Here is a 23,714-nt window from a genome sequence, read left to right on the forward strand (position 1 = left end):
AAGTAATGATTCTATTCTATCGTTAGGGATTGAATTCAATTAGGTTCCACTTTCCTTATGCGTAAGGTTTATTAAATCCAAGTTTCAGTAGTAATTTGGACTTCGTTTGGAGCTTTACGATACTTTTTGATATATTACAAATACAATAATACAAGATTATTATGGAAGTCAAGGTATATATGCAAAAAAGGAAAAGTCTTTAATCTTTATTTAGTTCGCACAATATTTATGCATATATACTTAAGTGCAAGTATATATATTTAATTCCTGATTTTTTTAGTCCCGTCAAGAGCTGGACAAATTAGTCTTCAAGAGGCAGGCAGAACGAGTCGAATCGTTTAAGAAATTGAGGGAAGAGTACAATTTGGACAATGATGCTGCATCCCAAGCCATCCTGCAATTGGATGATGCAACTTTGTTGGCCAAGTTGCGAGGAGGTTCCTTGAAGGCGACGGTGGTTTTGAAGGCATACATGGCAAAGGCGTTACAGGTCACGGACAATTGTAATTGTATCACCGAGTTCATTCCACAGGCCAAGGTAATATTTGTGAGGTAGAAAATGCAGGCAACAAGGTGATCATGATATCACGTTCTAAATACAATGTGGCATATACAGCAATGGGCAGAGGAATTAGATATGCCGAATGCAGTGAAAGGTCCCCTCCACGGATTGCCAATCGCTCTTAAGGAAGATTACGATGTCGAAGGAATGGATAGCACGCTGGGGTTTGCAAAGAAATTGTATCAACCAGCCAAGAAGCATGCGGTACTGGTGAAAAGTACGTATGCAAATTAGTTTATTGTCGTCTAAAAATAATTGCATGGCTAAATTTATTAACTTCTCTAGTTTTGAGATCCTTGGGAGCCGTGCCGTTCGCAAAGACAAATGTACCTCAATCACTTTTATCGTACGCATGTGACAACCCAATTTATGGGATAACCACGAATCCTAAGAATAAATTTCTCTCGCCTGGTGGCTCCTCGGGAGGATCGGGAGCAATTATGGGTGGAAGTGGAGCCGTATTTTCCATGGGATCCGACATTGGAGGTATATTATTCTCCGGATATTTAATTCTCCTTAATCTCTAAATTCTTTCTTGAAAGGATCACTACGAATTCCGGCCCATTTTAACGGGGCAGTGACCTTGCGGGGAACCGTTGATAGGCTGAGTGTTCGAGGGGTGAATGCATGCATCATGGATAAACTTGTTGGAGGTAGAATATTTAGTATAGAAATCGGAACTGAATGACGCTCTGAAATCGGTGACTTATGCTTAAATATGCTTTTTTTAAGCCGTGGGTGTTCCTGGAGTCATTGGAAATTCTGCTAGTTTTGTTTCCCTCGTGTATAAAGAGCTGTTGAAGGATTCCCTTCAAAATAAGGAGGACCCAAGAGCTGTGCCAATTCCTTGGAATGATGAGGTATCAGTCATCCCACATTTACATTGCACAAAAATTGGTTAAATAATTTCTATATATATCCATAGCTATACTTATCTGATAACAAGTTGCGAATCGGTTACTATACCTCGCTCCCATTTTTTCCAACAATTGGTGACACTGGAAAAACTATCCTGGATGCCAAAGCAGCACTGGAATCGTTGGGCCATAGTGTCGTCGAGTTTCAAATGCCTGACGATTTTCACTACATTGGAATAATTAACGCCCTTCTGCACGCAGATGGCGGAAAGATTTTTAGAGAACTCTTCCATTTAGAGCAAATTGCTCTAGCGACAAAGGTAAAATTGAAGATGAATAATTTTATCCTGATTTTAAAGAATTTGTTTGCAGGGACTCGTCGCCAACGCATATGCTCCGGAATGGAAACGAAAATTGGTGGCAAATATGTTCCCAATATTTGGTGGTAGTTCAAAGCGTGGCGCAATGTTGGCCAGAACAATGTTAGATGCTAGAAGTTCTGACGATTTATGGGAAAAGATGTATCAGAAAAAATTGGTGAGAAATTATATTTTGGATAAAATGGAGGAGCAGGAGTTGGATCTCATTTTATGCCCGGTCTTCCCATTTCCGGCGTGTAAACTGGCTGAAGCTGCAGAATTACTGTGTAAGTTTTGCAAATTAAATTTTGTAGTATTTAGCATCATTCTTAAGAATTGCTATAATAACCATTTTCGTAGTTGCTGTTGTTTACACTATGATTTGGAATATCGTCGATTTTCCGGCTGGAGTTCTTCCATTTGGCGTAGAGTCTGGAAAAAATATTTGTGCATATGATGATGAAGGGGACGCAATGCTCAAGATGGCAAAGGAGGTTGTAAATAATACTTATGCAACAATGGTTGAAACTTTGGAGAATAATTTGTAAATAATATTTTTTTATTGCTAAAAGAGTGTAACAGAATCTGCTGGAATGTCAATTGGAGTGCAATTAGTTGCAAAACCCTTTAAAGAAGAACTCGTCCTGAGGGTCATGACTGAATTGGAGAAGACAAGCAAAAAATGAATTCAGGAATCTTGCAGATCTTGATAGAATATACAAATTATATTTTACCACAATTCGTAATGAAACTGTCTATATTGAAATATTGAATTCAAAGCCAGTGTTACAATTAAATAACGCTCTACATTTTTTAGTACACAATTTGAGTGTTATGGTTCAGAAAAATTGACTTGGGCCTGAATACGACAGGATTTACATATATACATACATACAAAATGCAATTTTTCGTAGTTTCGAGTGACAGAATTCTCTACATGCAAATTTCATGATAATGCAATAAAATTATCTCATTCATTACTTCATAAGCTTTACTGAATCTTGGCATTAACTACTTTTAGCTGCACAAACACAATGCTAATTACATACAATGACCGGTATATAAATATTTACAAAAATGAATTGAGGTTATTACATCGAATTATTACAAACCACGACTGCGAAATTGTATCAGTTATAAAAACCTCAATCCCTAAGTACTCAATACATAGAGAGTTATGAAGTCGTCATTTACATTTAAAATCGGGGTCCTTTTGCTTCTCGTCACTCAGCAAGTGACCACGAGTCGGCTACCTCCTCCCGAGGATGACGTGGAGGAGGAGCAACCTACTGAGCCGACAACAGGCAACGGAGGTGACGAGAAACTTGAAAAACCAGAAGCCGAAGAACTGAAAGAAGGAGAGCCGGAAGCTGAAAAAGCGGAATCTGAACAACCGGAAGCAGAAAAATCGGATGCAGAAACACCGAAAGAATCAGAGGGTCAAGAACCGGAAGAAGAAGAAGAAGAACTGCGCGGTTTAAGAGGTCAAGCCAACCCGTTAGCCGCCCTGCACCAGTCCGCCGTCAAGTGCGCGACTCGTGGAAGTTACGGGGTTAAAAACGAATGTTCCAAATATATCGAATGTCGCAAGTGAGTTGAGGGCTGTGATTTGTTTTCATCAACAAAATACAAATGGCATTTTTTCTTTACAAATTTACAACTTCTTACTCAGACAAGGTGCCATCACTGCGACCAGATATTGCCCTTCGGGAAAGTTCTTTGACCACTTTAAACGTAAAAATGTCACATATGTAAGGAGTCAATATTATAAAAATATAATTATATATTTTTGGAACTAAGGCGTCTGCATGTTTTCGGGTGACGCATTCTGCAAAGGTACAAAAACTTACTGCGTGTATCCGTAGATGTAAATACACGATAAATATTTATTTGCTCTGGATGTACGTTAACATGAAAATTTTCTTTTTTAAGATACTTGTCCCCAAGATGGAGTCAAATTTGTCGATCCCTCAGATCACAAAGGATGGTTGGAATGTGTGAATGGTGTACCAATGCCAAAACCTTGCAGAAATGGTGAAGTTTACAGCCAGAGCAGTATGAGGTGCGAGCATGACGCGGAGGAGTACTCGGACGGGGAGTACTACGATGACGAGTAATAAAACAACTTATCAAGGATGGATGAGTGACTGTACGATTATCCAAATATTTGTGTATTGCAAATAATTTCTGTGTATGCACATAAATAAGTACACGGTATTTCTCTAACTTGCAAGCAACGATTCAAATTGATTAATCATGAGGTACTAATAAAGTAACGTGTAGTCTGATTACTTACGGTATTTCGTCATAAGAACGTACGAATGTGTGGATCGTCAGTGCTTTTAAATTCGGAACAATTTTTGGTTTATTTTCTCCCACAGTTTTAGAACGACAACTTTTATTCATTGATAATATGACTACAGTACGTGTGGCATGTTACTAAATTACTTGTCATCCCAATACCGAACAATTAGACTGGCATTGTTTGAGTTGGAAAGCGAGAGGGTATGAGGTGCTCTGGATTCCACAAATTGGTCAATTTCCATAACTGCTTCACCAATATCATCGTCGCTAGTTATGGCGTCCGAATCTTTGACTTTGAATCGGAGAGACTGTAGACCAAAAAAGACGATTAAAAATTAACAATTATGTATGACGGTACGAAATTAGTGGGAAACTTGCAAAAATTCTGACCTGACGAGTTCCTTTCATGTAATTATCAAATCGGATTGGAATTTCCCATCCCCCATGTTCCACATTTTGGAGAGGAGGAGTCTCATAAAATTTAACTCCCTTTCCTTCTTCTCCATCTGAAAGAAAGTAACACTTCACATACGGGTCGCTAAAACTGTCAAACTCGTCAAGGTGTGGTACATTCCTAAAATTTGGAAACGTCATAATTACAAATGTGTTCCACAAAACTGCAAAACAAATATGCACAAAACATGTTAAATGTACTTGATTTCTAGGACGAAAGAAAATGGTTCAGTCTTTTCCATTTTCACAGATCCTCCATTAGTCCCATTTTTTGCATCCCAGATTGGCACAGTAATCTTCCCACCGTGAGAAAGGTACTCCTCGGGTGTAATGAAAGCGTCCCCAATCAAGTCGTCTGGGTTGATGGGGTCGTGGTCACGAATTTCGATCCAGAGTTTCTTAGAAAATGGGGAAAAGTAGTGAGCTTTTATCAATTTATTAAATTCTTTATAAAAATAATCCCTAATTTGGTGTTACTTTTTGAGAACCCTTCTCATATGGCAGTTTGAAAACCGTGTTCCATTTCGGATTTGCATCACTGCTAAGTTTTTCTGATGTTCCTATTCTGTCAAAACCTTCGAACTTATTTTTCTTCAGATTTTGAGGAATAATTCCGTAATACACTTTCGCAAATGGGTCAGCCACACCTTTATTGACGTCTTTGAAAGGGAGATTGCTATATGTATGCAGGTAATGAAGGATAGAAATAAGAACTCCATATGGTGAAATTTATTTATAATCGCGTACTTTTAAACACTTACGTAGCGGAGAGAACAAAATAGAGGTTTTCTGTGGTAACCGCTGTTTTTAGTTGTTGAGGATAAGCCTGGATGTTTGGCAACAAGAACGCGCCTAGTACGCTAAGTGGAATGAGTTGGAACATGATTAAATATATATATTTTTGCAACACGATGTTAGCATACCAGTTGCAAAACTAAGTTAAAAAAATGTAACTACTGAAAAGCTGTTTTGCAAAATCGTGACAGAACTTGAATAACCAAGGTGAACAACTAAACTTGCCCTAACGTAGAATGATTTAATCCTTTGATCAAGTTTGATGAATGCTCTTTATTAATTTTTTTAATTAAAAAAATGCATTAAGAGGAAATTTTGAAAAACCTAATTTGATATTAAAATGCTTGTTTTCCATTTACATAAATTTGGTAAAGAATATCTATGTAAGTATGTAATTTGCAACACGTATCCCATCGCTACGCAATACATACCTACATGATTTTGCACATAGTGTGACTTTTACGAATACTTGGATACTTTCTAGGAAATGTGTTTCTCATTACATACACGCAATTGCAGAAAGGTGACACAATTCCATACATATGCATATGCAGAGCGTTTTCAGCGGATATCGTCACAATTTAGATAAAAGTGATACAATTGCGTATGCACGTACTCGCATTTGTATATTTATATCTATGCATGTACATATAAATACATGTCAATCCTTGGACAAAAAGGACGGTAACGTTTACTCCTACATGGTTTCCCATTGTACCATTGATTACATGGAGATACAAATAATAATTTTTGTTCCATTGAACGCCACAAATGGATGCATACAAAAAACGGCCAAATGTAGTGGGTTATCATCAGATGATAAGCAGAACCAACAGATAATAAGGTGCCAGCAAGTATCCTCACCTTTTCTTGATTACCTATATGTAGTGCAGTTAATATTATTGCTACTTTCAATTTTCCCCCTCAGTTCTCCATTTCCGTTTCTGCGCCTCGGTCAAACCAGAATATCATTAAGGCGAAAATGCCAGCTTCATGAGACCACACTCGTTCATCTTCAACTTCGTAGTTCTCGCACTGGCGAATGGAAAACTTGGAAGAATCGGTATCATACATACAGATATTTCTTTATTATAAATGCACACTATTCCATATTATATGGACGTATTAGTGGTTTTATAATCAATACATCATTATTTTTATTTTTATGGTCCCCACAGGTGAAACATTAGGATTACATCTTGTAATTTGTGAAAAGCAATAAAATGATAAAATTGGCCTTTATTTGCATTTTATTTCCATTGTTTTGTGGAAATACGGCGTATGGTAAGTTCACATTGATATTATTGGTATTACTATTTATGTGTAAATGCAGAGGTGCATACATATTTCAAATTTCCCAAAATTATGACGTTTTTGCATTCTTGTACTGGCGTCATTGACAAATAAAGTCGATCGCCCAATCAGTCTTAGAAGTAAATAATCTTTTATCGTGCCTTATCATTTAGGTTATCCAAACAAGGAAATTGGCTGGGGAGAGCATGTCGAGTTCAACAACATTGTTCGACTAAAATCAACCTGCCACGGTGTTGTCATTGCGACGAAACCAATATTTGGTGTCCTTATCACTGCTCACTGTTTCTTTCACGATAATGGAAGCAGGATTAAACCACGCCCAAATTTGGTCTTCAATGGAAGAGATGTTAACACGAATGAACAGAAAACATGGGAAACCGACAACTATGACACAATCATCTTTCCAAAGTTTAATTAGTAAGCATTTATGTAAATAGACACCCTAAATAATTACAGTTGTTCAGAATTATTTGTAATTTTTCGATATTTTGTAATTAGTAAATTGAAGAGCCACGATGTTGCAATTCTCATATTACGGGATTCATGGAAACCTTTCGTAAAAAATCCAGTACCAATTTTACCCTACTTAATTTTTTCAAAACTACGTAATACTATAAACAAAGCAATAACCTATCTATGATTGGATTTATTTATGCGAATTTTTTATCATTAGATCCAAAAGTCTACTTCTATTCAGGACTAAACGAATCTACAGTACATCAGCTACCAGTGGATCTGGTTTCTCCAAGATATTGCAAGAAATTGCATGGACAAAAACAATACTGCGGGCAATTGTGTTCCTTTGATCCTAATAACACAATATCCAAAGGCCATTCTGGAAGTCCGCTCATCACGACGGATGAATTAAATGGAGGAGACTTCGTTGGAGGCCTCGTCTCCTACGAATACATAAGAACTGGCAGGATTAATATCACAGTTTTAACTAATCTTGCTCCTTACTTGGATTGGGCAAATCTATGCCTTGGAGGAAATTGTGAGTTACTAAATCAAGAGTATGAAAATATAATTTCATCGTTTGTCGAAACCGACAAAAATGAAAGTACATTTTTGAACAGTGCATATTCCGAGGAAGAATATAATTTTAACGAGATAAGTCTCGTCATTCTGCTCATCATTCTGGCGAGCTCTTCATGTATGCTATTAGTCGTGAGAATTAAACGATGTATGATGAACCGATATAATTGTTCATATAATGCATCAATACTGAGCGAAAACGCTGAAGTAAAACTTACAAATAATTTACAGGTTTGAAACTGCGGAGTTTATAGTTTCAAACTAATGTTACTATATGTCATTTGCCTGTAATAATTTAGTCGCATCTTTATGTTTGTATTTGTCATGTATTTGTTCATTTAACATTTCTCATATTTGCAAAAATCTCAGACGAGGAGTGGACATTTAAATACCGTATAATCCTTGATAGCTACCTATATATGTACACACATACTGGATATGCATATATATACTGGAAAAATACAATATTAATTTGGTAATAGCAATGCAATGATTGGTTGTTATAATATAGTCGATCATCGGCAGAAGATCTTAGACTCTTAATGACACAATTATGGAAGTACTTGGATAAATTTGGAGCTCTTGGCTTTTCTACTTGTGCACAATGCTGTATAATCAATCATTTTCCATGTTAAATAATTACCTTGAAAGAAAGCTGTTATAGGTCGGGTTTTATGTTCAATGCTTTGAAAGCAGTCTGTTTATGCATTCGCGGATAACGCAATAAGGTTCACCGCAATATGAACATATTTCACATAATATGCGAGTAAACAACCTTAATTTTGATTAGATCTTAAAATCTTGAAGAGTAATCCCAGTCGGCAAGGACTAAAAAATGTAATAAATGTTGTCGTTCTGGGAGCCTTTTTACTACTTAAAAAGGTAAAGCATTTCGCCAAGTCAAATGCTGATATGAGTTCAAATGCAATTATTTAAAAAATTTACTATTCCGAATGCTGGAGAGACAAGTTTGGATGCGAGTTTCTGAGATTTTTGTGAATTGCGTCTTGTTGAATTGTGCTTGTCCGCTTCTTAAATAAGTTTACGTATTCATATGGTATATACTTATATTTGTCCAAATTTACTAGCATAAATTAACATTTTTTAATTCAAACTAAAGAACAATTACTTGTGCCAAGAAAAATAGGAAACCTTCAAAAGGAACATATTCCATTGACGCTTCAATTTATTTGATTATGTCAAACATTCTAAAAAATGCATCAGAAGTTACTAAAAGAATGAATCGGGTATTCCGCAAAATGTCATGTTAATTAAGTTAAATATTTAGCAAATTATATATTAATTTAGACGTTGAGATGATTTTCATTGTCGTGATTTATTTATGTTCCACAAGCTGCGTGTATACTTCATTCCTTGGTAACTTGCGCTGATTAGAAAACTTAAACATTGCCACAAGTTGGTAATGAGTGAATCATAAACGTACCATTATATATAATATGATTTGGAATATATATATATTCCAATTCATATTTAGCTGTATTCCATTATTTAATTTTGATACAATGCAATATTTCTGTATCCATGGATAAAATAAATGTGTGTATGTGTAGGGCGAAAATTGCACAGCTTTCGTTTTTGGAATTGATCAATTAGTTTTAATTTTACTTGTAAATCAGTTATTCTTGGTTATATTTATATATAATATCTTGCCATCTTCGTCTAATTTTAAATACTGCGTAGTGTCAAATTAAAGCATGTACATATGCCCACTTAAAATTTTTGCGAAATACGCACATTTACATAAATACGTATGTATGTACATACCTACATGATTCCTTAATATGATGGGTATGCTAAATTTTGACGTATCGTATAATATCTGAAGTTTGAAATCAAGTTCATGTATTCCATACTCATAATCGTGTAAGGTGCAAAACAGTGCTACTTATAGTTTAATCTAATAAATTCCTTGTTAATTTAGAAGACACTAAAGTAAAGAGAATCGCTACAGGGCTTTCCTCAAAATTGTACATACATATAATAATAAAAAAGTTTTTTTTATGCAGACATGTTTCACATTTTTACTTTATCGCAGCTTTTATAAATCACGTGGTCAACAACTTCATCCTTTACCTACATACACGTGGACATCATGTAACCGGCAATTATCCCCCGTCTGAGATAAAATAAAACAGACAACAATGTTAAAGTGTATATGTACGTCTCACTTTAAATTCTTAAGGGCACAATCAATCTCATTTCGATCAACAATTTATTTGCAAATTCGCAAAAAAAAATATTTCTCTCAAAACTCCACTCGCCACACCACTCGCAACACACAAAATTCGCGAAGGTGCCGGAAGGTGTGGTCAGTCAGGTGCAAGCGTTCACAAGATCAACAATATTCAAGATCACTAAATAACCACCAACCAATATTAAAAGAGTTAACCTTTTTGTGTCCTCAGTTATGGCTCAGCTTTTGGTCGGTTCGATACTCCGTTTAATTATGAAGCCTCCTAAGAAACGACCCCAATCCATGAGATCGCCTGCCTCGACGGACGTGGAGCTTGGGGGGGCTGGAGGCACTGCTGTCGCCGTATCGCCGGATGGACTAACCCCAGAGGAAGAAGCTTATGAAGCTAAGAAGCAAAGAATCATAAAAATCGCATGGATCGTGGGTGGGTTACTCATAGTGTGTTGGCTTTTGGAAATTCCACTCCTCCCAATGCTCAAAAATGCGGCCAAGTGGGCAGAGAAATCCTTGAAGCATGCCGACAAGCAGGGAGCCGGTGGTGGCGTTGATGGGGAAGGAACGACGGGGGCAACGTCTGGCGACAGTTCCAGTGCAGATATTCTTAGCACGTAAGTTACAATTGAATTTTATTTTGCGAAACGAAATGACCAGTGAAAAATAGTTTTCAAAAATATGAAAAATGATTTTCCAGTCTGGGCGCGGCATTATCATCGATGCGATGAGAGGGATGGATCAATTTTGAGAATTTGGACTGAGCAGCTACCTAATTCCTGCTCCAGGAGGAAAGTTAGTTTTAAGGAAGCTCCTAATCTAAGTTAATATATTAAAAAATAAATGAATAAATTCAAAGACAATTTTGTCAAAAATTAGTTGCGAAGTTATAATGCGATCATATTTATTGGCTGGAGGCAGTGCAAAATTGAACGTTCTAGAGGAGACAGGAATTTTTGATAGGAAAAAGGAGGTTGGAACCCAAACAACCCTCGAGGGTCGCCTTGGCTGTGACTTTTGAAGTTTTATGATGTCCCACAGTAATTAATGTGTCAGGTCAATATTATTCATTATTCACCTCGAGACGAAGTTTAATCTGCCCCAAAACCTTTTTCACATTTACATATTCATCAATCTTGATATTATTCTAAGACATGTTGTATGAAATTAATGCAGTCTGCATCCAATTTATGAGAGCATGAATTGAACTACCTGGTTTAACTTTTTTATAAAGTGTCAAAATATACATGTTTGTAAGGTACATATTGATGATCTAATTGTACATAGGAAGAAAGGCCCGCACAACTAAATTTCCCATGGATCCAAGCGAAAAAAAGGCACGTGGCCGCCCCAACTGTCAATAGGGACCTTTGCATTAATTTAATGTTTCTTAATCCTTCCTTCATTTTTCATTCTAATAATTCGAAAGTCTTCGTAAATTTTAAAACAGTAGCTTTTTATAGTTAAATTAGACTATGGTTGGTTCGTGCATAATTCAATTAGCTTGATGTTATGCAATTCGAATAATAAATCATTAACTCTGTGGTTCCCACGGTCATATTGCTAACATGGCACGGAATAATTTTTATTGGGTTTCAAGCTGGGAAAATACTGACGGACTATGCTAAGTATCTACTAAGTAAATATGCAAAATTTCAAATGCAAATAAAGTGGGAATAAATTGTATGACTTAACTAATTTGACTCTAAACTGTCATTATTATGAAAGCCTAGTTAATGAAGTGCATATTCATACCTAATACATGTGCATGTAGATATACAGGTGATAATAAAACTTATAAGAGAGATCATGTTTGTTACTGATGAGGTTTTTTGTCATCCCGTCGTCCTTCACATTGATATTTATTGTGAAACTCCAGTGGACTCTATAGTCCAGCAGGTTTTAATCTGATACCATATAGTCATTATTACACCATTGATTGCTATACAAAACTGCCTATTCATGTGATTTCTGTTACATTGGACTTTAACTCTCCTGTCAATTCAAGTAGTGTGTGAAGAATCGGTGTAATTCACTCACGTTACGCTACTTAATAAGGAAGGACCAATTTAAATTATAATATATTTCTACTAGTTTACTTCATCCATTAGTTCGAATAAGCAATGGGGTACAAACTATATCTTGCGATTGCGGTAGCTGGAATAGCGTATCTCGTGAGGACGACTTACTTTCCACCAATTGTCAATTCTCCGATTGTTGAAATTTCGACGGGAAAGTTGCAAGGAAAAATTTCACTGAGCAGAGATGGCCGTAATTATTTTGAATATTTGGCTATACCTTATGCACAGCCACCCGTTGGGAAATTAAGATACGAAGTGGGTATAAACACAAATTTTCATAATTTTAGTGTCATAAATTCATTTAGATATAAAGAGGTTTATTTGTTGTAAATAGTCACCAGAACGATTTACTAAAAAATGGGATGGAATCAGGGACGCGACAAAGGCTGGGTCATCCTGCATTCAAATGGATCTTATAATGGGAAGGATTGAAGGGAGTGAGGATTGTCTTTTCGTCAATGTACATACGCCAAAGGTATGCAGAATAAAGATTTATGAACTTCATATGTAAATATGAGTACCTATGTAATTATGACGACGATAAAATCATTACAAAAATTATAAACAATTTCATACTGTTCAGATTGGCAAAGATGCGAAATTACCAGTATTGGTGTGGATTCATGGGGGCATTTTTGCGTTCGGGTATAATTATTGCATATATAGATATTTTTATCTGAAACGAATTGTATGAACGAAATATATGCACGTATGTAAATTACATTTATGAAAATTTTATGTATTTACAGAAGCGGCAACTCATACCATGGAGACTATTTTATGGATGAAGATGTTGTACTCGTTACCGTAAATTATCGTCTCGCAAGTTTTGGTTGGTTATAACTTACTGTAGTACAAATCCTTCTCTGGAAAAAAATAAGTATATTTTCTCTCTTTCCTTGTGGCAGGGTTCTTAAATTCAGGAGATGGTGTGGTGCGAGGAAACATGGGATTGAAGGATCAAAGTATGGCGTTGCAGTGGGTACAGGACAACATCGAAAGATTTGGAGGAAATAAAAACGATGTGACACTAATTGGTACACACAATAAATATCAATGGCTAGCTGTAAATAGTAATTTTAACTGTTTTTACAATTTTTATGTGCTTAGGAGAGTCTGCTGGAGGTGCATCGGTTCATTTTCAAATTCTTTCACCAATGAGCAAAGGTAGAGATGTTTGACGTGAAATAACTTGTTTCCGCACTTTACTCCTGCATACTTAAATTGCATATAACTGATTTTAAACTATGTAATTCAGGATTATTTCACAAAGCCATCGCTCAAAGTGGTCTGGCGACGATGCCCTGGGCTGTTTATCCCCATCCTGCCAAACAAGCAAAGAGATTCGCCCAACAGCTAAACTGCCCTGTAGGAAATACTCAAGAAATGGTGAAATGTCTCAAAAGTAAAGAAGCCATGGACATTGTCCAAGTTCACAGAGAGATGAAGGATAATCTGCGCCCAGTTATCGCAACATTTGTCCCCACGGTTGAAATGGATAAGTCAGATGGAAAGGCATTCTTGCTCGATATGCCGAGACGAATTATTGAGAGTGGAAATTATAACAAGGTCCCATTTTTTACTGGAGTTAACAATGCAGAGGGGTTGATGATGTCAGCGCGTGAGTCCTAAATACCGTAAAACCTCTATTTATAGCCCTATTCTAATTATAGCCGGTCTCCAAATATAGCCGGGTCTAGAGACCAAGATTTCAAAATTTTAGCCGGGTCTCTAATTATGGCCGGGTCCCTATTTATAGCCGGGTCTCTAATTGTGGCCTGTCTTGTCTGTTGTGTCCCCGTTCATAGCCCATTCAAGATAAATGTTGCACGTTATGCTAATCAACGAATAAGTTGAACTACTAATTTTTACCTATTAATTTCAAGTTAATAATGGATATAGTTATGACATAAAATTTAAAAAAAAAACTGCTAAACCTCGTTTAAAGATGGAGATTTAAAGTTAAAGGGTTACTGATGGGATATCTTACTAAATTAGAAAACTCAAATTGAGTCAATATGGATTATGCGTGATTTTGTAATATCTACAATTTTGGGCGTAACAAAATTTAGCCGGGTCTCTAATTATAGCCGGTCTCTAATTGTAGCCGGGTCCTCGACCCTCAGTTTTGAATTTTAGCCCCGGCTATAAATAGAGTATTTACGGTATATCAGTAATTATGATATTATTCTGTCTGGGTTACATTTAAGCATTTGTAACGATTTATATTTTAGCCGCCGTCGCTAACAGTACTATAACTCACGGTCTTTTAAATGCTTGGGACAAGACGGTAGAAAACATAATGCTCATGCCTGAAGATACTCCGCCAGTCGTGTATGAAAAGGTCAAGGCGTTTTATATGCACGGAAATGGCCTAGACTTGAACAATCCGATGGCTCATTATGAAAATTTAACAAATCTTTTCTCCGACTGGTTATGGAATTTGGGATTTCACAACGCATTGACGAGTCACGCACAAGTCGAAGGACCACCTCTTTTCATTTACTATTACGCTTATCAAGGGGACTTTGGACTGGATCAGTTGCTCCTTGCGTTGAAGGGAGGTTACCATCCCCTCGTGGAGATTATGTGGTCCAAGGTTTCAAAGTGGTTCAAAACTACGGTGCTTGGCCAGACAATCGAGAGACATGGTGAGTTATTAATCTCTCAAATAATGGCACAAAATTAATAAGAAATCTCAATTTTTTAGGATCTTGCCACGGTGACGAGCTGGCGATGGAATTTTTTATGCCCATGATGGCTTCCGTTCCGAAGGGGAGCGTAGATTATGAATTTTCCAAAAAATTTGTTAAGCTTATTGTGCAGTTTGCTAAATTAGATTTGAAATTGAAAAAGAGCCCCGTGTTGGAATTTTTGGGGAAAGTATGGACCCCACAAGAAAAAAATTCAGAGCTCAAGTATATGAAGTTGAACTGGAGGCCGGAAATGATTTCGGAGCCGTTTAAGGATAGGATTGATTTTTGGCAGTCATTGTAAATGTAACGGACGAGTTGTTTTGTTAACAACGAGAAAAGTATTTTACCAAATCTGTCAAAAAGTTTGACAATATCGGCACTTCTTCAATAGCAGTACGTAATAAATATAGATATAAATAAATTATTAGAAAACTCCCTTTCTCTCAGATTACATGACAATTAAAAAATCAGACAGTTTTGAAATTTAGTCGCTAATAAAAAGTAGTCAATGATGCCAGTGACATGATCCGTAGTTCTGCATACATGCATATGTACTATATTGCGCATTGTTTTGCAATCACTCAAATTTTAAGCACCTTTTAAACGTCACAAACTTATTATTATTATTAGATAAAATTGCTTTATAAAAATAAATGGGGGTAAAGCATCAAGACATAAATACAATAAGTATCATTCTTATTCTCCTTGTTGAGTGGAAATTGACTATTTGTGATTGATTTAGACTTGAATACAGTACACTCAGAAAAACACTACAAATAGCTAAAATCGAACTGTGACAAGTCCTTGTACAAAAACACGGGTGGAGGATTAGCACCACCGTTGCTCGTCGTAGTAGCAGCAGTTGTAACGGGTGGCGTTGGCTGATTGTTCCCATGAGCTAACGACGACCCTGTCGGCGTGGCGTGTGGGTGGCTGGGTGTTGACGATGAGTATCCTTCCAGGACAGGAGGAGACCTAGTACTTGGCGCAACGGTACCTAATAAATGATACGACGGCGGTGGGGCACCAGCGCTGCTGTTGCTGTTACCGGAATAAGGACCCCCGCTGGAAGCTGCCTGAGTATTCCAGTATTGGTGATGAATGTACTGCTGCGGGTTGTGGTGCTGATGTTGTTGCTGCTGCTGCTGGTGAAGATGATGATACTGATCCATATATGACGTGTAATGGTCATCCTGTGGAGGAGGCAAGAGAGCTGGTTTTGTGTCAGATTGTCCACTAATACCTCCACTGCTAATACCTCCAGGGTAATTACTGTGTTGCTGCGGATGATGATGTGGGTAATGATGATGACCACCATCATCTTGTAAATAGAGTGGAACTTGAGTAGGATGCCACACCTCGCCCGGTTCTCTTTTCACTAAACTGCTTTGTAGGGAAGGTGAAGAAAGCAAAAGTGGGTGTGGCTGTTGGTAGTGGCTCTGACTATAGTGTGAGCTTGTCTGGGTATGATTACTTGTTGATGACGAAACCACATCCAGCGAACGGTGGTGTTGATGATGATGTAATTGGATGGAGGATAACTTATGCGTTGTCATTTCAAATCCTAAAGAGGACGCATTTTCATCCTCTAAAGAAGTAATTGTTTCATTCATCTTTCCCTTTCTTCCACCTCCTTCCACCTTTGGTGTCCGTTTCCTCCTAGTTTTAGTTACTTGATCAGGTGTAGTAGATCCGCTCCCACTTCCGCTCGGAGTAGCAACGCCACTTGCATCTCCGCCGCCCCCGGCGGGTTGATTGAGCAAATACTTGTGCACATTTTTTACATGTTTCCTACGATTAGACCTATCGCGGAACTTTTTCCCGCATATATCGCAGCTATAAAAATAATGTAAAATTTATGTAAAAAAGGTAGCAATTAGATAAGTATCCTATAAAACTGGGGTACTTACTTGTAGGGAAGTTCGTTTGAATGAAGAAGCTATTAAATTAAGATAAAAATGTGTACCTTATTCTTGAACAATTCATTCATTAAAATTCACTTGTGCACTTACCATATGATTCTTTAAGCTCTCTTTGTAGATGAAAGACTTTTGGCAGAGATCACAAGTGTATTTACGATCCCTAGTGTGAGTCCGTAAATGGGCCTAATTTAAAGGATTATTAATAATTTAAAGGATTATTAATAATTTAATTATTATTGATTAATTAAGTAATGCCTTTAAATTATTCTTGAAAAGGAAGCCACGCCCGCAATGCTCGCATTTGAAGGAGGCTTCCTTGTTGCCGTTATTAGTACCACTTCGGGGCGAGGGTACGGTCGTGGGGGTGGTTGGGAAGAGGAGAGCAGTAGTACTCATGTCATTAAGAGAGGTTGCAGTGTTTGAACCAGGTTGCTCTGAAGTGGGAGGTGATTGCTTATGGTTCATGGTTGGGGAGCCAGAACGTGGACATGGGAAATGTTGGCGTAGGTTATGGCATCCGGAATGGAGAAAAAATTATGAATGCTTCGCCGACTATGAATAACTCAGGGTATCCGGTGTAAATCTGCAGAAATAAAGATAAAGATAACGAAATCAGCTCAGTTATACAACAAGAAGTGTGGAAGACAACATAATTAAGAGCTCCAATTACGATTGTGTATCTATGTATACATACGGTCTTATTCAATTAAATAGCTTCCATGCAACTCTTCCTTGCTCAATATTTTATACCGCGTTCGGCGTGGCATGAGAGCATGAAACTCTTTCTGCCTCCTCACCTCCAGCAGCACGCTACGACAACGTCATTACAAAATATAACGACTGCTGCTGGTGCAAAGTACAACAAGGCCAAGTATTTATCATGATTTAAGTTGTCAATATGGAAAAAATTACAACTGAGTTTGTCTCAAATTCTCAATAACAGATTCAGCAGGATCTTTCTGGCCACAACAATTTAACGCTTCCTTAAACAATTCTTACGAAATGGAGACGGAGCTGGGAGAGTAAATTGAGAGAGAGCCATTTCTGGAGATGAGATTATTATTATGAGATTGCGAGAGGAGATGATGCACATTTCGTAAAAAAAACCTGGCAAAAGGGAATGCACGCAAGAAAAAGCCTGAATCACATCACAAATTCAGTCTCATCTCTTCGTCACAGATTTCATGCCTTTGAATGTGATGATGATGAACAACACATGACGCACAGGCAGACAATAACTATGTAAACTCTGCATATGTACGAGCAGCACCTCTGGACTGTGTCGTGCCGTAAATCCCATCAATGAATGAGACTCGCGAATAAAAAGTGTGCTTTTGCGAATTGTAAAAATCTCATCTCTCTCTCTGTGTCTGTGTGCCCGCACTCAAGTTCAGAGAAGGTGGATGACTCAGGAATAATGACGCAGCTAATCATGATGATTCGTAGCCCACAATAAGTGTCCATATATACATACAAAAAAAGCTGCTAAAACTTATTGCCATTATGCCACGTTCTTCCCAGAAACATGAACTCCATCCGGTTGCACTAGTAAACTCATGAATCCCTTTTCAATTTTTTTTGCATGCAATGTTCTTATGCTGTCCGCCCGCATCTGCTCTCCAGCAGTCGAGCAAGTAACGATAAGTGATAATTGCTGCAATTAAATTTAACTAATAATCACAGTGTAAATAGAAATACGACAAAATACTTGGAAATAAAAAGTGACAACTCTTTACTTAATTTTCTTGGGACTACTTGGAATGAGATGAATGACCACGTTTGTTTAACCGTGGTAATGAAAAATGATGTGTCATTCAATTCCGTCAATCTCTTTTTGTTTGTTAAAAGTAAAACCAGGAAATTCCAACAAAATCTGGATTTATTGGGAGACCAAGACATGTGGACCAGAAAGAAAAAGGAGTGGGCACACTGACGCTATTGTCATCGCAGGTCATCACTACCATGTCTTATCATTTGCTATTGTCATGATTAGACTGGACTTGACCGGACCATGTGTACATATAACCCGACCAATGTCAACTCAATATTAATAAGCCACCCACCTTCCGGGAGGCAGATAAGCCAGAAAGAACAACTAAACGCCCACACTGCACGACCTTATTTCATGTGATGTATAAAAATACATATACATATTGTTCTACGATAACTTATTATTTTTATATATTCTCACTTACGAAAATATGACTAAAAACTTGTTTGAAGATCATCATTAAATATTATCACTTTCTACCAACGAAAAACAACCGGCAGAAACTTGTCTTGAGTTTATTCACTTGTTCAACTTTGGAAAATGTTTCGATTTTTCGTAACCCTCTCGGATAGACCGGATCCGCTTGGTTGCGAAATATTGAAAGATCAATACATTTAATTCGCCGGTGTACCGAGGTGAACCACGTGTATGCGACTTGGCTTGTCTGGTGTCTCTCGCTCAGTTATGGAAATTTATTTTTCTACTTTTTGCTCTCGTATGGATATAAAATTGATGAAGTCCGTTACAAAATCTGTCGTATTTTGCATTTGCATTAAGACAAGAAATGAAGGCTTGTTGTCTCTTTCTCAGTATTTTTCCACTCACCTCTCTCCTTCTTCTGCATTGATACGTGATGACGAGGCTATGTGTGAGTGTATGTATGTGAAGATGATGAAAAATGATTGTGTTGATGACCAGGATGATACAGCGTATTCAGTTTTCCTGCTCAATATAAATTTCTGGTCTGCAAAAATTTATTTGCCATCCTCGTCTCGATAAGTTTTTTTAAAAGTTTTATTTATTCTTTCCACGGACAGAGAGCGATAACCACCTCTGGACACACAAAGTTATTGACTGGACACCGGAGTAAAAATAAGTGACTCTCTTCAGACCAACACGCGAACCGCGATCAAAGTAAGACTGCACCGTGCTTATTATTAGTGGATCGAGAGAGAGAGTATTACGTTACAAATTGTTAAGGTCTCAATTATCCGTCCAAGTTCTTGAGAGAGCGAATCACAACTATTGTATGGAACAACAAGGCAGGTTTGAGTGGTTGTGGTTTGTTCTCCTAGGTCAGGATGGACGACCAAAGTATTATACATAAGTGCGTCAATGGTGAGGATAGAGAACAGAGAAGAACGAACTGAACCGCAACAACCAGTCTGGTTCTCAAACCTTCTCACTCTTTTAGCAAGCTCTCATACTCTCGTCAATCCAATATCCAATCCACAGGTGAAGGTCACTCTGGTTCAACTTCTTTTTTATATGTGCACATATACCGTGTAATAATTCGGTCTGCTCCAGCTTCTTCTTCTTCTCAGGCCAACTTGTTTTGCTGCTAAGTTGCCAAGCTTGCTAAAACTAATCCAACTAATAATATAATGTGTGAGGTTAGTTATGCTAAAACAGGAATAAAATAACTGCGGCGTGGTGGTGCTGTGTGGATGCGGGGGTAATTCTGCACGGCACGACGACTAACTGAACAGAACAACTTTGCTGCTCGGCAATCCACCAACTTGGATTGAATAAGATTGTATTATTGATGATGATGATGATGGTGATGTGGAGTGACTAAAAGTAAAGTAAAGGGTTGGATGTTTATTGTAGGGCTGCTTAAAACTTTTCTGCCAGTGTTGCTCGTGATTGTGGGGAATTCCAATTAAGAGAGTATCGTATGGATCGTTCCAATCCATTCATGAATCATGTCGTCGCAGATATCTAGGCAAACACACTTCACGTTTGTGCAGGCTCGAAGGAAGAACATTGTGAAGGATTTTACCAAGAAGTAAGCAACAAACAAGGCGAACACTTTGATGAACTTGTCGTCGTCGGTCGTCATGTGAGGGAGGCAAGAAGAGTGCGATGTGAGGTGACGCATGTACATATTTGATACTCTTCTTCTGATACAATCCGCACTATCAGAAAACATGTTTACTTACAACTTGTAAGTTACAAGCCAACATAATAAATAAGACAGTGGCTGCATTATGCATTTTGATTTCTTGCTTTTTTCGTGGAGGAGGACAAGACGATGGTGGCGGTGGTGATGGCAGTGCTGGATTAAGTTTAAGGATGATGATGATGATATCGATGATGAAATGAGACGAAATTATTAAATGAATGAAGATACAGATACGATTTTATTACGAAATAGAGCAGAGCAGAGTAGTAAGTGCGTAGGGATCAAAAGGAATAAGTATGATAGTGTCAAAGTCAATATTTTGCTGCCTGGATTTGAGTACGTGCTTCATTTTTGTACTACGCACTTTTTACCTTGGATTTCACTTTAAGATATTCATGAGATTATGTAGATACATAGTTGAGGATAATAACTCGTTCTGAGAAGTAGAGTTGTAAAAAAAGTGTCGAGTTTTGCACTGAAATTTGCAGAGAGAATTGTAGTGCATCCAATTATGCAATGCGCAGCGCATAGGGTATGAAGTTTGTATGTATCCATGTATACATTGCTTCCTTAACAAAGGAGTGGATAAATTGTGGCTAGTTTTGCTGACTTAATATTAAGGCAGGTGTGTAGGCTCGTTTGCTCACCTCAGGACGAGCAAGATATTAGATGATACTGCACCGTGGAGTCTATCGTACATACATTGTGTTTTGTTGCAAAAAGGATAATAATATTTATGTGATGATGATGTCGAGGATGACTAAGTCCCCACTTGAGAATTTGAGAACCACCCAACACGCTGATGATTGGGTTGAACTTCCCATATACACATGTACATCAAGATATAGGCTGCTGAGGTAAAATGGCAGGATTAGTCACCAAGCAAACCTGCACAAGCTTATTTTACATTTTGCCAATGTGGAGTGCACGTTGTTGTGTGTGCTAAAATATTGTGTGAGTTGCTAACTTGAGCCGGATGCAGAAGAACAACAGCCACAACACCGGCCAATCCAATCCACATGTGCAAGACATTCAACAAGCAACGGAATTATTATTCATGAACAATACATACAATGTTGTATAATATTTATTATGATTGAAGCTCAAGGCATGTAATTATCAAGATCCACGTGAAAACCCAGAGAAATTAAGTATCAAACGACTACTATGTACATACATACATATTGCATATACTATTTAGTACGAGTGAAGGACTTTGTGTGGTAACGTGCACTTTGAAAATAAGGACATTTGATATTTAGGCTATGGTGACTAATATATTTATTGATGATGAAACATCTTGCATCCTTTTTGGCATGACTTATTCCACATTCCTAACAGTGAAACTTTCCTCGTGTAACTTCCGATTAAAAAATATTTCCAAGAATATTTTTTCCTGTAAAGATTTTGCAGATTCCAATCCGGAGGAATGTTCAAGTTGAAGGCGAGGGGGAGAGCCGATGATGGAGGAAATACTTATGTACTTGTGTATGATTAAGGGCCATTGCGAGTTTCTTGGTACGTATATTACAATTGGATGATGAATTATTCTCATTAGCCCGGATGGTGTAATGATTAGTAATAAATAATGATTCATAGTAATAATTTATCGGATCGGATTTGAAAATGTGGTTACGACAAATTAAGCACATTCATAGCGAGTGAGCGAGCTACATACAAAAATACATTTGCCTGGATGAATGTATTTTTACGAATTTGGCTCAATGATTTTCGGAGAGGAAAGTAAATTCAACGGATATTCTATCAAAATGTTCTTACATAAGTACTCAAAGCTTTTATATAGTTGGCAAGAGTCCAATAAGAAATTGGATAATCAAATTGCACAGTCCGTTAATCCAGAAACTATTTAGAACCTTTTTGGTTCATGCGGCTCGACCTTTGAATCTTTGAGGTTCATTCAAAGAACCAATGGAAAGCTACCACGCTTTGTTGTTATTGAGTCCATTATGTCATACTAAATAATTAAAGATCAAGTAACACTTCTCCTGTTACTTCAGGTATATATTGACACGTTAGATATCTCTGGAAGCCCGTCAATACTCATTAACTACTGTGCAAAGACAAATCGCGTCGAGTTAGAGGAATTATATTGTCATTATTATATCATCAAGTAATTCAGATTGCTATAATTCTATCCGCAAGTAACCCGATTTAAACATAAATTAATAATTGACTGGAAAAACTGGTTGGGTTACCCAACTAGATTATTCCAGGCTTGCATATTTACTAGTCCATATGTATGTACATACATATAAATAAAATATATGTATGCAGTCAGACGTTGTATCTATCTGACAAAACAATCTCGGTAGCAGTAAGACGGGTACATGTACCTAAAAATGCAAATAATGCTAATTCAAACAAAGTTGCTGCAAATATAACTGTTATGCATTTAGGGCGTGCTTGTCAAATATAGTTACAAAGTTTCAGGCACTGAAAATAGTGCAAGGTATCAATTTCAATAAGAAGGACCTGGAAAAACATTTCATGGAGATAATGGCGTGAATTGATCTGACAACATAATTATATTGCACCATCTAACATGCACCTAACATGCATCTAACATCTAACATGATGACCTTTCCCAATGGACTTTGGATTGTCTATAATTCTGGACAGCTAGTAAAACTAGTTGTGGGTGGACGGCTTCGACATGACGTCACTAACTATCAGTTCCACGGAGTTGCATACACGAACCCATAAACCCCGGCATAAGAGTTAAATTTGAGCGTAGTGTATTTAGTGTTAAAATTTTCAGGAATTCGATAATTTTCAAATTATTGCAAATTAATTAAGTTGAAAAACTAATTAGGCGGCGATAAACTGCAAATATTAGACTACAAGTTGATGATGTTCTACTTCGAAATTTATCGTGATTGGAAGATTGGAATGTGGCGTTGTAAAAAATTTTTCTTGTAAAAATAAGGCCGCGTAAAATGAGCATAATTACTACTTATTTCGCAATTTAAAATTATGTAGTAATATCCAAATGAGTTTTAATATATTAACTGGATTTGGATGTACAAGATCTTCCATCCTTTCAGCTACGTAGTACGTAAACTAAATAATCCCAACTAGTTGTTTGCAATTTTTGCGATCTGTATCCAACATGGCGGACAGACTGCGCCAGTTGAAAATATTTAATTTGTGAAATTGGTATCCGACTCCTCCAGGTTTACACAGCCTGACAATTGTACGATACAAAATGTATGT

The 23,714-nt window shown here is 37.2% G+C and overlaps 6 protein-coding genes across 11 annotated transcripts; 4 read left to right on the top strand and 2 right to left on the bottom strand.

Moving 5' to 3' along the window:
• Positions 1-18: 18 nt before the first annotated feature.
• On the top strand, positions 19-2,758 carry LOC110844186 (fatty-acid amide hydrolase 1). Its single transcript, XM_022090330.2, has 10 exons — positions 19-173; positions 281-538; positions 617-779; positions 848-1,048; positions 1,105-1,215; positions 1,295-1,422; positions 1,488-1,739; positions 1,792-2,065; positions 2,139-2,272; positions 2,351-2,758. Exons 1-10 carry the CDS (start codon positions 162-164, stop codon positions 2,462-2,464), a joined length of 1,647 nt encoding a protein of 548 aa, XP_021946022.1. The 5' UTR covers positions 19-161; the 3' UTR covers positions 2,465-2,758.
• A 197-nt stretch (positions 2,759-2,955) lies between these two features.
• On the top strand, positions 2,956-3,998 carry LOC118434220. The gene is made up of 4 exons (XM_035847139.1): positions 2,956-3,368; positions 3,451-3,512; positions 3,579-3,614; positions 3,711-3,998. The coding sequence occupies exons 1-4, from the start codon at positions 2,956-2,958 to the stop codon at positions 3,893-3,895; spliced, it is 696 nt and encodes a 231-aa protein (XP_035703032.1). The 3' UTR covers positions 3,896-3,998.
• A 120-nt stretch (positions 3,999-4,118) lies between these two features.
• LOC110844470 lies at positions 4,119-5,569 on the bottom strand. Its single transcript, XM_022090680.2, has 5 exons — positions 5,297-5,569; positions 5,013-5,211; positions 4,737-4,933; positions 4,473-4,656; positions 4,119-4,390 (listed from the first exon to the last, which is right to left on the bottom strand). Exons 1-5 carry the CDS (start codon positions 5,416-5,418, stop codon positions 4,223-4,225), a joined length of 870 nt encoding a protein of 289 aa, XP_021946372.1. The 5' UTR covers positions 5,419-5,569; the 3' UTR covers positions 4,119-4,222.
• Positions 5,570-6,223: 654 nt separating this feature from the next.
• On the top strand, positions 6,224-10,763 carry LOC110843243. Of its 2 annotated transcripts, XM_035848349.1 has the most exons (7): positions 6,224-6,393; positions 6,509-6,614; positions 6,797-7,061; positions 7,143-7,249; positions 7,318-7,638; positions 10,106-10,502; positions 10,586-10,763. In XM_035848349.1, exons 2-7 carry the CDS (start codon positions 6,554-6,556, stop codon positions 10,614-10,616), a joined length of 1,182 nt encoding a protein of 393 aa, XP_035704242.1. In that variant the 5' UTR covers positions 6,224-6,393; positions 6,509-6,553; the 3' UTR covers positions 10,617-10,763. The 2 variants fall into 2 exon arrangements, 1 of the variants encoding a protein (XP_035704242.1); XR_004834106.1 differs by lacking the exons at positions 10,106-10,502; positions 10,586-10,763 and adding an exon at positions 9,736-9,854 and having other exon boundaries at positions 7,318-9,667.
• A 1,020-nt stretch (positions 10,764-11,783) lies between these two features.
• On the top strand, positions 11,784-15,183 carry LOC110842874 (venom carboxylesterase-6). The gene is made up of 9 exons (XM_022088718.2): positions 11,784-12,221; positions 12,301-12,441; positions 12,550-12,611; positions 12,716-12,798; positions 12,875-13,003; positions 13,077-13,133; positions 13,225-13,587; positions 14,201-14,617; positions 14,677-15,183. The coding sequence occupies exons 1-9, from the start codon at positions 12,009-12,011 to the stop codon at positions 14,961-14,963; spliced, it is 1,752 nt and encodes a 583-aa protein (XP_021944410.1). The 5' UTR covers positions 11,784-12,008; the 3' UTR covers positions 14,964-15,183.
• A 154-nt stretch (positions 15,184-15,337) lies between these two features.
• Positions 15,338-19,834, bottom strand: LOC110842875 (pair-rule protein odd-paired). Of its 5 annotated transcripts, XM_022088722.2 has the most exons (6): positions 19,181-19,834; positions 18,780-19,106; positions 16,840-17,167; positions 16,675-16,767; positions 16,573-16,601; positions 15,338-16,498 (listed from the first exon to the last, which is right to left on the bottom strand). In XM_022088722.2, exons 3-6 carry the CDS (start codon positions 17,047-17,049, stop codon positions 15,433-15,435), a joined length of 1,398 nt encoding a protein of 465 aa, XP_021944414.1. In that variant the 5' UTR covers positions 17,050-17,167; positions 18,780-19,106; positions 19,181-19,834; the 3' UTR covers positions 15,338-15,432. The 5 variants fall into 5 exon arrangements, with proteins under 5 accessions (XP_021944414.1, XP_021944412.1, XP_021944413.1 ...); XM_022088720.2 differs by lacking the exon at positions 18,780-19,106; XM_022088721.2 differs by lacking the exon at positions 19,181-19,834 and having other exon boundaries at positions 18,780-19,174.
• Between the last annotated feature and the right edge of the window lie 3,880 nt (positions 19,835-23,714).

The sequence above is a fragment of the Folsomia candida genome, unplaced genomic scaffold (assembly GCF_002217175.1).
Source record: "Folsomia candida strain VU population unplaced genomic scaffold, ASM221717v1 Fcan01_Sc002, whole genome shotgun sequence".
Taxonomy (NCBI): domain Eukaryota; kingdom Metazoa; phylum Arthropoda; class Collembola; order Entomobryomorpha; family Isotomidae; genus Folsomia; species Folsomia candida.

Coding starts and splice junctions, on each gene's coding strand:
- LOC110844186 (XM_022090330.2), top strand. Junction 780..847: donor GCATGCGGTACTGGTGAAAA/GTACGTATGCAA, acceptor TAACTTCTCTAG/TTTTGAGATCCTTGGGAGCC. Junction 1,216..1,294: donor CATGGATAAACTTGTTGGAG/GTAGAATATTTA, acceptor GCTTTTTTTAAG/CCGTGGGTGTTCCTGGAGTC.
- LOC118434220 (XM_035847139.1), top strand. CDS start 2,956: ATGAAGTCGTCATTTACATTTAAAATCGGGGTCCTTTTGCTTCTCGTC. Junction 3,513..3,578: donor GTTCTTTGACCACTTTAAAC/GTAAAAATGTCA, acceptor TTTGGAACTAAG/GCGTCTGCATGTTTTCGGGT. Junction 3,615..3,710: donor GGGTGACGCATTCTGCAAAG/GTACAAAAACTT, acceptor TTCTTTTTTAAG/ATACTTGTCCCCAAGATGGA.
- LOC110844470 (XM_022090680.2), bottom strand. CDS start 5,418: ATGTTCCAACTCATTCCACTTAGCGTACTAGGCGCGTTCTTGTTGCCA. Junction 4,934..5,012: donor ATGAGAAGGGTTCTCAAAAA/GTAACACCAAAT, acceptor CCATTTTCTAAG/AAACTCTGGATCGAAATTCG. Junction 4,657..4,736: donor TCTTTCGTCCTAGAAATCAA/GTACATTTAACA, acceptor TCCAAATTTTAG/GAATGTACCACACCTTGACG.
- LOC110843243 (XM_035848349.1), top strand. CDS start 6,554: ATGATAAAATTGGCCTTTATTTGCATTTTATTTCCATTGTTTTGTGGA. Junction 7,062..7,142: donor ATCTTTCCAAAGTTTAATTA/GTAAGCATTTAT, acceptor TTTTGTAATTAG/TAAATTGAAGAGCCACGATG. Junction 7,639..10,105: donor TCTATGCCTTGGAGGAAATT/GTGAGTTACTAA, acceptor TTGTGTCCTCAG/TTATGGCTCAGCTTTTGGTC.
- LOC110842874 (XM_022088718.2), top strand. CDS start 12,009: ATGGGGTACAAACTATATCTTGCGATTGCGGTAGCTGGAATAGCGTAT. Junction 12,222..12,300: donor TTGGGAAATTAAGATACGAA/GTGGGTATAAAC, acceptor TGTTGTAAATAG/TCACCAGAACGATTTACTAA. Junction 12,612..12,715: donor GGGGGCATTTTTGCGTTCGG/GTATAATTATTG, acceptor ATGTATTTACAG/AAGCGGCAACTCATACCATG.
- LOC110842875 (XM_022088720.2), bottom strand. CDS start 17,049: ATGAACCATAAGCAATCACCTCCCACTTCAGAGCAACCTGGTTCAAAC. Junction 16,602..16,674: donor AGAGCTTAAAGAATCATATG/GTAAGTGCACAA, acceptor TTAATTTAATAG/CTTCTTCATTCAAACGAACT. Junction 16,499..16,572: donor TCAAACGAACTTCCCTACAA/GTAAGTACCCCA, acceptor TTATTTTTATAG/CTGCGATATATGCGGGAAAA.